Source organism: Indicator indicator, chromosome 36 (genome assembly GCF_027791375.1).
Source record: "Indicator indicator isolate 239-I01 chromosome 36, UM_Iind_1.1, whole genome shotgun sequence".
Lineage (NCBI taxonomy): Eukaryota > Metazoa > Chordata > Aves > Piciformes > Indicatoridae > Indicator > Indicator indicator.
The window spans coordinates 811,057-825,611 of NC_072045.1; the positions used below are offsets into that span (position 1 = coordinate 811,057).

Here is a 14,555-nt window from a genome sequence, read left to right on the forward strand (position 1 = left end):
TCCTGACCACCTGGCTGAGCATCCTGCACATCAAACCCTGCCCTGGCTGCTGGAGGGGTGCCCAGGACAGCTGCCAGAGCTGCATGTAGTGTGGCTGACCCTGGTCTAGGAATGGGCACCCCAAAGCCAAGCCAAGGGACAAATGACTTTTCTCCCAGCCCAGAGTCCTATCACAGAACCATGGAGCTGGTGAGGCTGGATGAGGCCTTTGGAGCTCATCAAGTCCAACTGCTTGCCTGGAGCTCACAACCCAACACTGCTGCCAAGCCACTGCCACTGAACCACATCCCAGCACCACCCTTGAAACCCCTCCAGGGAGGGTGACTCCACCACCTCCCTGGGCAGCCTCTTCCAGTGCCTGAGAACCCTTCTGGGAAGAAATTTTTCCCAATATTCAACCTCCCCTGGCACAACCTGAGGCTGTTTGCTCTTGTCCTGGCACTTGTTCCATGAGAGCCTCTGCAGCAGCTTCAGACCTCACTGCCCTGCTGGAGCTGTAAGGGGGATGGGGACAAGGAACTGCTGGGGAGATTCCCATGGGGCTGCAGAGGAAAATGTTTCCCCATGAGCACAGCTGGGCACTGGAATCATCTGCCAAGGGAAGTGGAGGATTCCCTACCCTGGGCAGTTTAAGCCTCAGCCTGGCAGGGTGCTGGGGCAGCTCCTTGCAGCTGTACTGACACCTGGAGAGGCTGCACCAGATGATCCCTGGGGTCCCCTCCAAGCTGGCATCCTGGGACCCTCTGATCCTGCTGTGCCTGCAGTGGCCTTTGGCAAGGGCTCAGCACTGTCTGCACTCAATGGTTGGTGCTGGTGAGCTCAGTGATGATCTCCTGGCTGAAGATTTGATCCCAGGAGAAGGCAGGACTGGAACAGTTGGACTGCACAGCCCCTCACCTGTATCAGAGCATCAGCAGAGGCTTCTCAAGCCCCAGCCTCAGCTCTCCTTGGAGCAGGGGATTAAGGTAACAGAGATGAAGGCACAGCCACACAAACCACTGTCCTGGTGAAGCTAGGTGGGAAAAATGCAAAGTGCTGAGATAGTGACCCAAGGGCTCAAGTCCCTCAGGGGGAGGCTGGGTGCCACTGGGCAGCAGAAGGCAGACACAAGGAAACTGCTGCAGGGCTCAAGTCTCAGGCTGCCTTTATCATCTCAAACATCCAACCACCAAAACTGACCAGCAGCCAGCACCCAACCCCTCCCTAGTCTTTGGCACGAGGTAACTGTTCAAGGTCCCTTCCAACCCATTCCATGACCATGGCTCCAGCAAGAGGTTTCTGCTTTCCCAGTCCAGCTGCCACTGAGCTCCACTGCTTGAGACCCTCTCAGGAGAGGGGATTCTGTCCCTTTGCTCTGCTGAGACCTCACCTCCAATCCTGCCTCCAGTTCTGGTGTCCCCAGCAGGAGAAGAACACAGAGCTGCTGGAGTGAGTCCAGAGGAGGCCACAAAGATGATCCAAGGGCTGGAGCAGCTCTGCTGTGGGGACAGGCTGAGGGAGCTGGGGGTGTGCAGCCTGGAGAGGAGAAGGCTCCAAGGGCACCTCAGAGCTGCCTGCCACTACCTGAAGGGATCCTGCAGGAAGGCTGAAGAGAGACTTCTCCTGAGGGTGTCTGAGCCAGGCCAAGAGGGAATGGTTTGGAGCTGAGGCAGAGCAGGGTTAGAGTGGAGCTGAGGAAGAAGTTCTTCACTGTGAGGGTGGTGAGACTCTGGCACAGGCTGCCCAGGGAGGCTGTGCCTTCCTCCTGCCTGGGGGTGTTCAAGGCTGGATGAGTTCTTGAGCAGCTGAGTCTAGCTGGGAGGTGTCCCTGCCCATGGCAGGAGGTTGCAGTAGATGATCTCTGAGGTCCCTTCCAACCTGAGCCATTCTGTGATTCTGTACTTCCCAGCTAGAGCTGTGAGACCTGGCCTCCAGGCATGGCTCAGCTCAGGATGGGCTCAGATTCAGGGCTGGAACACTTGTGGGACATTCCCATCAATGAACACAGCTGCTGCACAGCCAGGGCCACAAAACTCACAGAGCCATCAGGAAAAGTAAAAAGGCCCCACAGCAGACATGGCTCCAAGTGCTTTGTTCTGCCTGGCCTGGCTGGGGAGCTCCAGGTCAGCTTCAATCAGTCCAGCGCCCTCCTGCTAACTTGTGTGAGGACACTTCAGTCCCCTCACAGAAGCCACCACTCTGGGAGATGAAGTGGACCCAGGTTCTCCCACATCCTTTTCAATGTCCTGGCAGGTAAGGAGACCTCTTCCTTTTGGTCTGTCTGCCCCAGCACACAGTGAAATATTGCACAACACACAAAGAGCTCCCAAAGGGATTTCCACAGTGTCCCTGCAGGGCCATGGGCACTGCTCCTCCCCAGCACTCTGCTCTCCCAGCTGCTGCACACTGCCCAGCACAGACCTTCGCCAGAGCTGAGAACACAGAGCTCAGCCCCCAGGCAGACCCAGGCCCTCTTGCAGAGGTGCTCCTCCCTCAAAGAGAGGACTTTGAAGGCAGACTCTAAGGCAGCCCCCAGGGCCAAGCCAGAAGCTCCAGAGGATCACAGCCACACCACAGCTTTTACTCCAGAAATCAACCAAAGTGCTTCCCAGCCCATTCCATGCCCTGCTGTCCTTGCATTTGGGAGGCTGTGCTGCAAACCTCCTGAGCACAGCTCTGCTCCCCACATGCTGACAGAGCTAAGCCACAGCTGATGAGGCCAGAAGTGAGCCCCAGGTACAGCTGTGCAGGGAAGCAAGAGCCAAGTGTGGCTTGTGGAGCATCTTATGGCAGATTTTCCACTGATGAGCAGGGACTGGGCAACTACCTGGTGGCTGGCTCCATGCTGGCTTCCTGGGCAAGGGGGTTGCTGCTGTCCTGGCCCCCCCTTTTCCACAGAAGGCTCCTTGCAGCCCTTTCAGCAGGCATTTATCAGCTGCTACATCCCTTGGCTGGTCTGGACCGCTGGGAAGAGCCTGAGGCAAAGCAAGCAGCTCCCGGCGGCTCTCAAGGCTGGAAAATTCGCTTGCTCCTGGGGCAGGTGCCAATAAAAGCCATGGGATGCAAAAGGTTCAGCGAGGGTTTATTGCTCTGCCACGGCCGGGGCTGGAATGCGGCAGGACTTCAGCCCCAACCACCCGGACTGGCCGCTCGTCCCTTCCCGGCATGGTCCCTCCCTGGCCCCGGAGCCGGGGGCGTCACATGTTGGCTCTCTCCCGCTGCAGCCGAGAGTTGTAGGCTCGGGACACCGTGTTCCAGGAGTCCATGTACCGGTCCATGCACATGGCGATGCACTTCTGCGGGAGGCACAGCGCTCAGCGGCCGCCCCGGGGGCACGGCGGCTGCCTGCTCCTGCCTCCCCCCGGCCGCGCTCACCTGCTCCGAGTTGTCCAGGGCCCCGCCGGGCTTCCCGATGCACTTCCGAAAGCATTTGTCCGTCATGCGCTGCGGAGAGAGCCGTGAGGGCGGCCGCGGAACCCGGCAGAGCCGGGCAGGGCCGAGCAGGGAGCACAGAGCGATGCCCGGCCGGGAGCACCGACCGCTCGCTGCCCGGCCGCCCCCACCCGTGCACTGCGGACAGGCACCGGGCACGGCCGGGCTCCCCCGGGCTGCGGGACCGAGCCCGCTGCCCCGCACCGAGCGGCACCAGGAACTGCAGCCGGACAGGGACACGCGGGACCCGGGCACCCCCCGCCCGCCCCTCCTGACCTGCAGCAGCTCCTGTGCGTTGGCCACGGCGATCTGCACCTTCACCTGCTCCATGATGAGTCCCGGGTCCAGTTTGCCCCCCCCGCCGCCCCCGGAACCGAAGTCGGAACCGAAGTCGGAGCCGAAACCGCTCTCCATGCCGCAAAGTCACCGCGAGCGGCGGCCGCACGCTGCCGGGAAATGGCGGCGCGGGGACTACAGCTCCCAGCGTGCGCCGCGGCGCCGGGACCGCGGCTCCCAGCGTGCACCGCGGCGGGCAGGCTGCGGCCGGCGCGGGCAGGCGGAAGAGGTCCGTGGTGGGATTCAGAGCGAGCAGGGAAGGGACCCTCAGAGGGCATCTTGTGCAACCCCCTGCAGGCAGCAGGGACAGCTCCAGCCAGAGCAGGCTGCACAGGGACGCAGCAAGGCTGAGCTTGAATGTCTCCAGGGATGAAGCCTCAACCACCTCCCTGGGCAACCTGTTCCAGTGTCTCCTCACACACTGTGCAGAACTTCCTCCTGATGTCTAACCTAACTCTGCCTTGCTCCAGTTCCAAACCATTGTCCCTCGGCCTATCCCCTTAGGCCCTTCTGAACAGTCCCTCCCCAGCCTGACTGTAGGTCCCCTGCAAGCAGTTGAAGGCTGCTCTAAGGTCTGTCTGGAGTCTTCTTTTCTCCAGAGCAGGGCTAGACTGGATCTCAGAAGTTCTTCAGTACCAGGGTGGTGAGACTCTGGCACAGGCTGCCCAGGGAGGCTGTGGATGCTTAGTCCTTGTGGGTGTTTAAGTCCAGGCTGGATGAGTCCTTGAGCAGCTGAGTCTAGTTGAGAAGTGTCCCTGCCCATGTCAGGGAGGTTGGGGCAGATGAGTTCTGAAGTGCCTTCCAACCTGAGCCATTCTGGATGCTCTGATTTCATGACAATTCCCAAAGCTTACATCCCTAGGACCCACAGATTCTGACAGAGAGGTGACTAAGGAAAGGTCCTGCTCCAGGATCAGGTCAGGTTCCTGCAATTTCATCACAGAATCATGGAATTGCCTGGCTGGAAAAGATCATTGAGTCCAACCATAGCCTAACATTTCTCTACTGCTCCCTGGAAGGAGGCTGCAGTGAGGTGGAGATTGGTCTCCTCTCCCTAGGATTCAGTGATAGGAGAGGAAATACTCTGAAATTGTGCCAGGGGAGGGTTAGTTTGGAGAGGAGAAAAAATTTCTTTGCTGCCAGAGTGGTCAGGGATTGGCACAGGCTGCCCAGGGAGGTGGTGGAGTGCCCATCCCTGGAGGTGTTCCAGACCCCTGTGGCCATGGCACCTGGGGCCATGGTTTGGTGCCCATGGTGGGGTTGGGTTGGTGTTGGATTGGATGACCTCAGAGAGCTTTCCCAACCCAAACAGCTCTGTGATTCTATATCCCTGTACACAGCTGTTAGACCAAGTCCCTAATCATCTTCTCCAGACATGTTTTAAATACCCCCACAGGGATGGTGACCAGCACCTCGCTGGGCAGCCTGTGCCAGTGCCTGATGACCTCTTTGATGAAGAAATGTTTCCTAATATCCAACCTAACCCTCCCCTGATGCAGCTTGAGGCCATTTCTTCTTGTCCTCTCATTTGGTATCTGGGTGAAGAGCCCAACCCCCACAGCCTCAGCCTCCTCTCAGGGAGCTGTAGACAGCAATGAGGTCTCCCCTCAGCCTCCTCTTCTCCACCCAGGTCCCTCAGCTGCTCCTCACAGGACTTGTGTTCACCTCAGCATGGTCTGGGGCTGTCCAGCTCACTGAGCTGGCCCTGCAGAGATGACATCTCCGAGAGGTTGGGTTTCAGCATTAGAGTCAGTCTGAGGTCACTGAAGGTTAAGGCTCTGTTTCTGCCCTCTCCCCAAGCCCTCCCTCTCCCTGGCACTGTCACACTTCATACTCACAACAGTTGGCTGGAGACTATTCACAGCCTCCTGCCCTTGGGACCTTCCATCCTACTTGTCTTGGTCACCAAGTGGACTCTGTGCCTGACTCTGTAGTTCTCTGTTTGCCTGGGTTTGGTCATTTTTAACATTTTCTTAACATCCATGACACAAGCCCACAGAGACCCACATCCCATGTTGGCAGCCCTGGGTGAGGGCAGAGACCCATGTCCCATGTTTGCACCCTTGGGTGAGGGCAGAGGCCCATGTCCCATGTCAGGATGAGCTGCGTGGTTGGGGTGGCTCCAGGGAAGTCTGAGCTGGAAATGTTTCTGCCCCTAGCAGTGCTGGGGCCAGGCAGCTGTTGTGGGGCTGTTTCCCCCAAGCTGTGCTGCCTGTGGTGTGAGCAGGGCTGGCTGGGGCCATCCCCAGGCCTGCACCCTTCTGCATGTTCCCTGCAGCACAGCCCCACAGCAGGGGGAGGGGAAGGGCCTGAAACCAGCTTGAAACCACAGCCAAACTCTGCAGCACTCACCCCCACACCAAACAGGAGCCTTAGTACCTGGATCCTTGCAGGCAGTAGCTCCCTGCTGGCTTTTCCCTGGAATTCATTCTTCTCTCCTTTGCTAATGGCTCCCTCTGCCTCAGGTGACTCAGGCAGGAGGCTCCTGCCCTTGACTCCTGCCTTACTCCCTGCTGTGGCCCCAGTGAGTGTGCAGGAATGCTGTGGGAGCTGGGGGGAGCAAGGGAGACACCAGCAGGAAGAAGCTTTTTCCAGGAGCAGCTGTGCTGTGCAGGAGGGAGGTCCCTGCTCAGGAACTGAGCACCACAGCAGAGCTAAGGCCACAGCTGCTCTCATCTTCAGAGTATTGGAACTGCATCATCCTGTCCATGGGTCTGGCCCCTTGGAAAAGAAACCATCCCCACCTCCCAGATTTACCACCAGCTGCTGCTGTGGGGGCTGCCTGTGGAGCAGGGACACAACACAGGCTGCTGACAAGTGCCTGGATGTTGAGCCAGGATGAACACAGCAGCTCACAGCAACACCTCACCCATTTCCTAGTGCCTCAGAACCATCAGGGCTGTGCTCAGGACCTGCTCCTGTTCTCTCAGCCAGGATCAAGTGGGCTACATGGAGACAACTCCATAAGTGCAGGGGCTGTGGAGCACAGGGGGTGAAGAGAAAAGGGGAGGGACAGTTACCTGCTCCAGCTGCTCCTGCTCTTCCCTCTGCTTGCTGGCAGTGGTGCTGTAGGTGAGAGGGGAAAGCACCACCAGGTGCACTGCTCCTGCACAGCAGCTCAAGAGGTGATTCTGCTACTCTGCTCTGCTGAGACCTCCCCTGGAGTACTGTCTAGCTCTGGGGCCTCCAACATAAGCACATGGAGCTGCTGGAGCTGCTCCAGAGGAGGCCTCAAAGATGATCAGAGGGCTGGAGAACCTCTGCTATGAGGACAGGCTGAGAGAGTTGGAGCTGTTCAGCCTGGAGAAGAGAAGGCTGCAGGGAGACCTTAGAGCTGCATTTCAATATCTGCAGGAGACCTCCAGGCAGGCTGGGGAGGGACTGTTCAGAAGGGGCTGTGGGGATAGGCCCAGGGGCAATGGTTTGAAACTGGAGCAGGGCAGAGTTAGGTTGGACATCAGGAGGAAGTTCTGCAGAGTGAGGGTGGGGAGAGGCTGGAACAGGTTGCCCAGGGAGGTGGTTGAGGCTCCATCCCTGGAGACATTCAGGATCAGCCTTGCTGTGTCCCTGGGCAGCCTGCTCTGGCTGGAGCTGTCCCTGCTGCCTGCAGGGGGTTGGACAAGATGCCCTTGGAGGCTCCCTTCCAACTAGAAGCAATCTAGGAGAGCATCCATTTGCTTCTGGAGCACACCACAACTCCCCCCAGCTTTTAGAGGACTGCAGGTGGCTCAGTGTCTCCTGATTCTCTAGGCACAGAAAGGTCCCTTGTGGGCTGAGGTTCTCCAACAGCTACTGTGGGCTTTGCTTTGGGTAAAAAGAAGAGACAGCAAGAGGTAAATTGCAAAACATTTATTCGAGTGTGTTGTACAAAAAGTTTCCAGTCATAAAATGTATTTTACAAATCATTGAAAAAGACAAAGACATTTGGCATGCATATCCTAAAAAGAAAAGGAAACACCACTTTGAAATGATAAAGTCTAGAGCATGACCTACTGATCACAGCTTCCACCTCAACATTTTCAGCACTTGTCTTTTGTTGATTTTTAATCCCAATTCACCACCTTTGCCCACAATTCTTCTTACTTTTCAAAACTTGGAACCTCCCCCCCCCCAACCCCCCTGAAAAACAGCTCCTCTGTGGCAGCTGCCCAGAGGTGGTCAGCTGGGACTGGCCAAGGGAGCACAGCTAGAACATGGTAGGAGAAGTCACCCACACTTCAAATCAGGAGGCAAAACTCTCTAAAAAGAGAGTTCAGCTCTAATTTTGTGCCCAAGTGGAAAGCATTTTGCCTTCAACTTGTTTAAAACAGCTTTTTGCTTGCAGTTTGAGTGTAGTGATGGTGGGAGTAGAGCTGGAGCACAGGGTAACATCTAACTTACCACCACTGAATCCTTACTTGGTTAAAACCTAACTAGAAAAAAAAGTCAAAGTTTATTAAAACCTTTTTTTTGTTGGGATTTTTTTTTTTTTTCTTGCCCTGAACTCCAGGTCAGGTCAGGTCACTGCTTGTGCAGCATCATTTGCACTCTCTAGACCTTAGCGTTTCAAGGAAGGCATCCATGTTTACAAATAATAATTGCAGGTAAATATGGTCTTGTAGAAAATAAAATTAAAAAAAAAAAGAACCAAAAAAAGAACCAAACCACTTTTAAATTATTTTAAACTGGTTTAAAGCTAAAGCAATATTGAAGGGCAAATCAAAATTCTGTTTCCCAGGCCATTTTGAAGTGAGAAAAAGAACACTCTCCAATAAAATTTTGTCTTGAACCATTCAAGCTAAAAGAATGCTCTGATAAAAAATGCAATCACTACCTCACCTTCCACTCACTGGACCCCAGCAAGGCTTCACTTCCTGCTCACGCAGGGTTTGGACCCAACAGTGGCAATAAAATCCAGTCCCAAATGTGGAGAGACCTTTGCTTGAAGATAAGACTCTTAAAAGAAGACACAGCAAGAGGAGACAAAACAGCTCAAGAGTGAGGGGAGTGGCTCCAGATGCCAGTCCTGCAGCACACAGGCTGCAGACAGCACCAGCACCTCTGATGCACACAAAGGACACAGATCTCAAAGTCCCTCAAAGGGAGGGTTTCTACAGCCTCTCCTAACTAACCTCTGTGCAGCCTGCAGCTAAAAGACCCTCACACAGGATGAGCAGCAGCAGCAGAAGGAAGGGTGCCTAGACCCAGCAAGATCCCTGAAGTGGAGGTGAGGTGTCCACAGCTCCTTGCACTGCAGCCTCCCTGGCTAAGCCCAGCTGCAGGCAGCCTCAGCTGGCTGTCACCTCAGCTGGCTGTCACCTCACAGGCCGTGGGAAGCAGGGCTCTGTTTCCTTCCTCAGAGCTTTGGTTTCTGCTGCTAACACAAACTGTGCCATCCAGGCCCATCCAAGGCAAACCAGGAGACAGTGACCTGGCAGCAGTGTAAGCTGCTGTGTGTGCCAGGGCAAAACCCTCAGCTGGCCTCAGCCTGGCAAAGGAAGTTGTGCAGCAACAAGGGACTGCAGCCTCTGCTACCTGCAGTGAGTCACTGCAGCACCACAGCTGAAGCCATGAGCAGAAAGCAGCAGCATGAGACCTCAGAGGCTCCTGGTAACTGCACCCCCAGCTGCAGGACTCCCCAGGACACCCCACTGCTGCTGGCTCTGCAGAGGGATGGCCCTGTCCTGACAGAAGCACTGTCACACAGCATGAAGCTAGGGGGAGCAAGGGGTGCTTGCAGGAGTAGAGGAGCTGGGGGTGCTTGCAGGAGGAGCTGGGGGTGCTTGGTGTCTTTTATTTGAGATTCTGCCATGATCTACACAATGAATTATTTGCTAACTCTGCCCCTGCAGCCATGCTGCTGCTACTTTCCCTTCTAACCAGTGAGAACCATTTAGGAACCACTTTTACTGCTTCAGCCAGAGCAAGTTGTTTGTGTTCCTGGAGTAAGAACATGAGGAGTTACACTCATGAAACTACTCTGATAAAAGCTACATGCTGGTTCATTTCCCTAACCAGAGAGATTTTTCCTCCTTGTCAAGGCAAATCTCTTTCTCCTCTGAGCTCCACACCTGATCCCAGGATGCTGGAGCAGAACCACTGAGCAGCCTGCAGCTTTTCTTCATGAGTAGGTCACACAGAAGATCAAACAGGAAAAAGAGAGTAACAGGATACTGGATTGTTTTGGAACAAAACCACTTTGATTAGCCTGAAAATGAGGGGAGAAAAAAAAATCTAACCTTTGAAAGAAGGAAAAAAAAAAAAAAAGAATCCTTTTTTGGATTGGTAAAAGCCCAAAAGCCTCCCAGTCTGGAGCAGGAAGCTGAACAGGATGGTGCTGTTACACTGGAGCTCAGCAGCAGAAGCAAGAGGGAAGAATGGCCTCTAGGAACCCCCCAGCAAGGAGGAAGGTGTGTGGAATACAGTAGTTTTGCTGTCCTGTCATTTGTTTCTCCTGGGTTTAGTAGTAGCCTTTGTGCAAGCCCTGAGGTGAGAGAATCCCCCACGGTCACTCAGGCTGCTGGCAGTCAGCCTTCCCCACCCTGTCAGTCCAGATGGACACCAGGAGATAACTAAACATGGCTCTGAGGAATCAGCTGAGCTGTTGTACAGCTAAAGGACACAGCTGCAAAGGAAGGACAACTTCTGCAGACTGCTCCTGAAGGGCAGGGTGCTGCTCACAAAGGATCTGCCAGCACCAGTCCTTAAGGCTCCAAGACACATTCCCTGTACAGTAGCTGTTAAGAAAACTATGGCTCAGGTAGCAAGAGGATTTTTCCTCATTCCAGCTGCCTCTCCTAGCCTCAACCTCTACAGAGGAAAAAACCCAAAAACATCACAGAAAAAAAAACCCTAAATGCAAATGAACTCCACAGTCAGTGCTGTAGTAGTTAAGCTCACAGAACAATCACCACCTGCAGCAAGATGAAGCAATCTGCAAACTGGCCAATGTAAAAAAAATAAATACAGATCTTGAGGAAAATAAACCAAACCCAACAAAACAAGCCCAAAAGCAAGCCCAAAGCCCTCAACACCAGGATGCAGCCCTATGCTAGAAGCCATGGGTCAGGCAGGGAAATGTTGTCCCAGTGGTTGGAAGGTGCTCTGCAAAAATGCTTCTACCTTGATTGCATTCATTTGCATAACAGCTAATTGAAACAAGGTAATTGGTAACAGTATGTCTGAGAAACATAATTTCACTAGATACATTTTACAGAGAGAGAGAGAGAGAGAGAGAGAGAGACATTATTTACTACATATTTAACCTTCTACTCAAGCAGAGTGGGAAAATTCCATGAGAAATTAAAAAACCAACGGCCAAAGTAGATCCCTAGGTAGCCCAAACAGCCAAATCTTCAACTGCTTTGCCCAGCTGATGTGCTGAGAATGGATCCCAAGAGATCTCTGCCTTGCTATCAGCTTCACTTCAGTGATGTCAGAGGAAAGCAGCACTCAGATTGATTTCTTTTTTTTAAATGGCAAAAGAAAATCCCTAAGCTTGCAACCCCTCCCCCCTTTTGTTCCCACCCTGCTTGCATTACAAAGCCATCAGTCAAAGCCACTAAACTGACCTCCTAGGTTATATCTGTCAGTCACAAAACTCTTCAGAGAACAGAATGTCCAAAAGCCACCGAAAACACCAAACCTTGGAGCTTGTTTGAGGAGTCTAAACTACTTGAATGACAAAGATCAGAGTTCAAGAGTGCAGGTAAAAAACAGGAATCTATGCTGGCATCAAAGAGTATCCAAGTTTTGTATCCAAACTAATAACTACTGGGAAAAAAAAAAAAAGAAAAAGAAAACAAACCAAAACCCAACCCCAGGTTTGTTTGTAGAGGAGCCAATACATTCTTTGGAGCAGTCAAGTATTCCTCCTAGTGCTTGAAGATGCATGGAATCTAAGTCAGAGGGAGCTCCATTGAAATGCAGCAGCAGAAACATTGAGCTGAAGGGACACTGGCAGACAGAAAATGCATCCCAGCCTGCAGTCAAACCCACCTGCTGCTCACACAGGGCACTCTGTGCACCCAGCACTGCTGTGCCTTTCCTTGGGGCATCTGAGCACTCAGAGCCTGTGTCCTGAACAGCAGCAGCAGCTCCTGGCAACTGGCTAAGAAAAAAGCAATTCAGCTCTTTCTGTCCTGTTTTGCAAGTGCTGCTCCTGAGGATACCTGGCAGTGCCCCCTCTGATCAGAGAAGTATGGACAAGCTGCACCTAGCTCTGATTAAAACAAGTCAACAGGTTACAGAGGATAACCTTTAAAATGGCCAACACTGCCAAAAGTAAAAGAGGTTTTAACAGCTAAAATCTGCAATCATTGTTCAGTGCTGTACATGCCAAAAGCTTTCAGGCATCAGGCAGACTGCACAGCACAGCTCATGGCCATGGCTTAACAAAGCCTCACCTGGGACAAGGGCAAACTCCCCTGGAAACACCAAGTGTGGGGTTGACAGCTCCACACCTTGGGGTGCTGCCAGTGCCCAGTGGGTAGAGCCCCAACTCTCCCTGTCTGCAGTGACAGCAGGAGGGGAGCTGCTGGCAGGCTCAGCTCTGGGGTTGGCAGCTCCACACCTTAGGGTGCTGCCAGTGCTCAGTGAGCAGAGCCCCAACTCTGTCTGCAGACAGCATGGAGGGGAGCTGCTGGCAGGCTCAGCAGTTCTACCACTAAGCTGCCAGAGCCTGGGGTAGGACAAGATGCCAGCAGCCTGAGCCAAGAGTGTCCAAAATGCAGCTCCCCATTGGTGGAGCAGCATCATTGATCAATTTGGGGGGGATCTAGTTTTCCTAATGAGGGCATTGCTGAGGGGACCAGGCAAGGAGACAACACTGGGAATCCCTCCTGGGGCCCTGCAGGTGAAAGCACTTCCTTAAAGTGATCTTTGTTTGGTTCCTTTATTTGATTTTGAGAGGTTTGGAGGGGGTTGGGGGTTCTGTTTGTTTGGGGTTTTGGGGTATTTTGTTTGCTTGATTTTTTTTTAGATTTGGGAGGGGTTTGTGCTCTCCTGCTTATCTCTGCAGTCACAGATTTCCCATGCACTCAAGGAGTCTCATCCCATTTCAGCTAAAAACTTCTTTGCTGCTGGTTTGTACAGAAGACTTTCAACTCTGTCTGGGACAAAATGCTGCATTCCAATAGAGTTTTAACAGAGAGGGGGGAAAACAAAGGAATCTGTTAAAAATCCTGGCAAGTTTTCTTCAGGAAAGAGACTTTTTTTTTTTTGCTATTTTTTTTTATATAAAAATGTACCAAGGAGTAAACTTCAAAGAAATCAGATGATGCATATAAAAATAGTTTTCAGTGGCTCTGGAGGGGGAAAAAAATAGCAAAAATAAAAAGGAAATAAATGAAGAGAAAGAGCAAATAATAGTTTCTGTTTTTTTCTTTTTTCTTTCTTCACATCACTGAGCATCCTCTAGAGGTTGTTCTGGGATCCCCCTGAAATAAGACAGAGATAGTTGAGTTCAGATCTTATCAGCTTCCCACAGCAAGCCTGGATTCTGGTTCACAGCATCACAGGATGTTAGGGGTTGGAAAGGACCTCTGGAGATTTTCCAGTCCAAGCCCCTGCCAGAACAGGATCACAGAATCCAGCACAGGTCACACAGGAACACATCCAGATGGGGCTGGAAAGGCTCCAGAGAAGGAGACTCCACAACCTCTCTGGGCAGCCTGCTCCAGGGCTCCAGCACCCTCACAGTGAAGAAGTTTCTCCTCCTGTTGAGGTGGAATCTCCTGTGCTGCAGTTTCCATCCACTGCCCCTGGTCCTGTCACAGGGCACAACTGAGCAGAGCCTGTCCCTGTCCCTTCCTTCCTGACCCCTAGCCCTCAGCCATTGACAGACATTGATCAGATCCCCTCTGTGTCTTCTCCTCTCCAGACTAACCACCCCCAGGGCTCTCAGCCTCTCCTCACCAGGCAGTGCTCCAGGCCCTTCAGCATCCTTGGAGCCCTTCCTTGGACTCCCTCCTGAACTGGGGAGCCCAGAACTGGATGAAATATTCCAGGTGGGGTCTCACCAGGACAGAGTAGAGGGAGAGGAGAACCTCCCTACTCCTGCTGGCCACAGTCTTCTGAATGCCCCCCAGGAGCCCATTTGCCATGAGGGCACTTTGCTGTCCCACACAAAACTTCCTGTCCACTGCTTATTACCTCAGTTAAAAGCTTTGGTTTTGGCAGTTTAGTTAAATTCAGGGAATGTGACAACTAGAGAGAGACCTCAGCAAGCATCATTTCCACTGCCAGGATCACAGCACTGCTCCCCTCTAGCTGCCATAGCCTGGTTGGTGACCTCCATGCTTCTCCCACTCATGCAGATGATGAAATTGTGATGTTATTAGCTTGCTTTATTTCAAGTGTTTCTATTTGAGACAGATCTATGCTGCTTTGGGTAAAAAAAGGTCTGTTTCAGTTCATTTCTATTACAAATACACTGCTCCACCTCTTGGAGACTAAAAGAACTTCAGGAGATCAACTTCAAACCTGAGTTTGTTGGAAGAAGAGCTATGAGTGGACACTGCTCAGGAGAAATAACTGACATATGGAGATAAATAATATCATAAATAGATTCATAGACATCTGAAACACATGGAGGCTATCTTCTGACACCACCTGGGTGAAGGAGCTTTCTCCTTTTCACTCTGCCAGCTGCTGGCCAGTTAGAGAATCACAGAATCATTAAGGTTGGAAAAAACTTCTAAGATCATCAAGTCCAACCTCCCACCCAACACCTCCATGACCACTAGAGAGTATGTGACAGAGGTCATGAAAACATACAGCTGGTGTAAGAGATATGACCACAGAATGGCAGAGGTTGGAAGGGTGGCAGG

General features: G+C 52.8%; 2 protein-coding genes across 2 annotated transcripts in view; both read right to left on the minus strand.

The window, feature by feature from the left end:
* Window positions 1–3,060: 3,060 nt before the first annotated feature.
* TIMM13 (translocase of inner mitochondrial membrane 13) lies at window positions 3,061–3,862 on the minus strand. The gene is made up of 3 exons (XM_054396283.1): window positions 3,688–3,862; window positions 3,355–3,423; window positions 3,061–3,275 (listed from the first exon to the last, which is right to left on the minus strand). The coding sequence occupies exons 1-3, from the start codon at window positions 3,823–3,825 to the stop codon at window positions 3,177–3,179; spliced, it is 306 nt and encodes a 101-aa protein (XP_054252258.1). The 5' UTR covers window positions 3,826–3,862; the 3' UTR covers window positions 3,061–3,176.
* A 9,259-nt stretch (window positions 3,863–13,121) lies between these two features.
* The window catches only part of LMNB2 (lamin B2), a 45,159-nt gene continuing 43,725 nt past the window's right edge, over window positions 13,122–14,555 (minus strand). Inside the window, exon 12 of the mRNA XM_054396017.1 lies at window positions 13,122–13,163. Within this exon, the coding sequence (XP_054251992.1) occupies window positions 13,122–13,163 (42 nt within the window). The remainder of the gene's footprint in view (window positions 13,164–14,555) is intronic.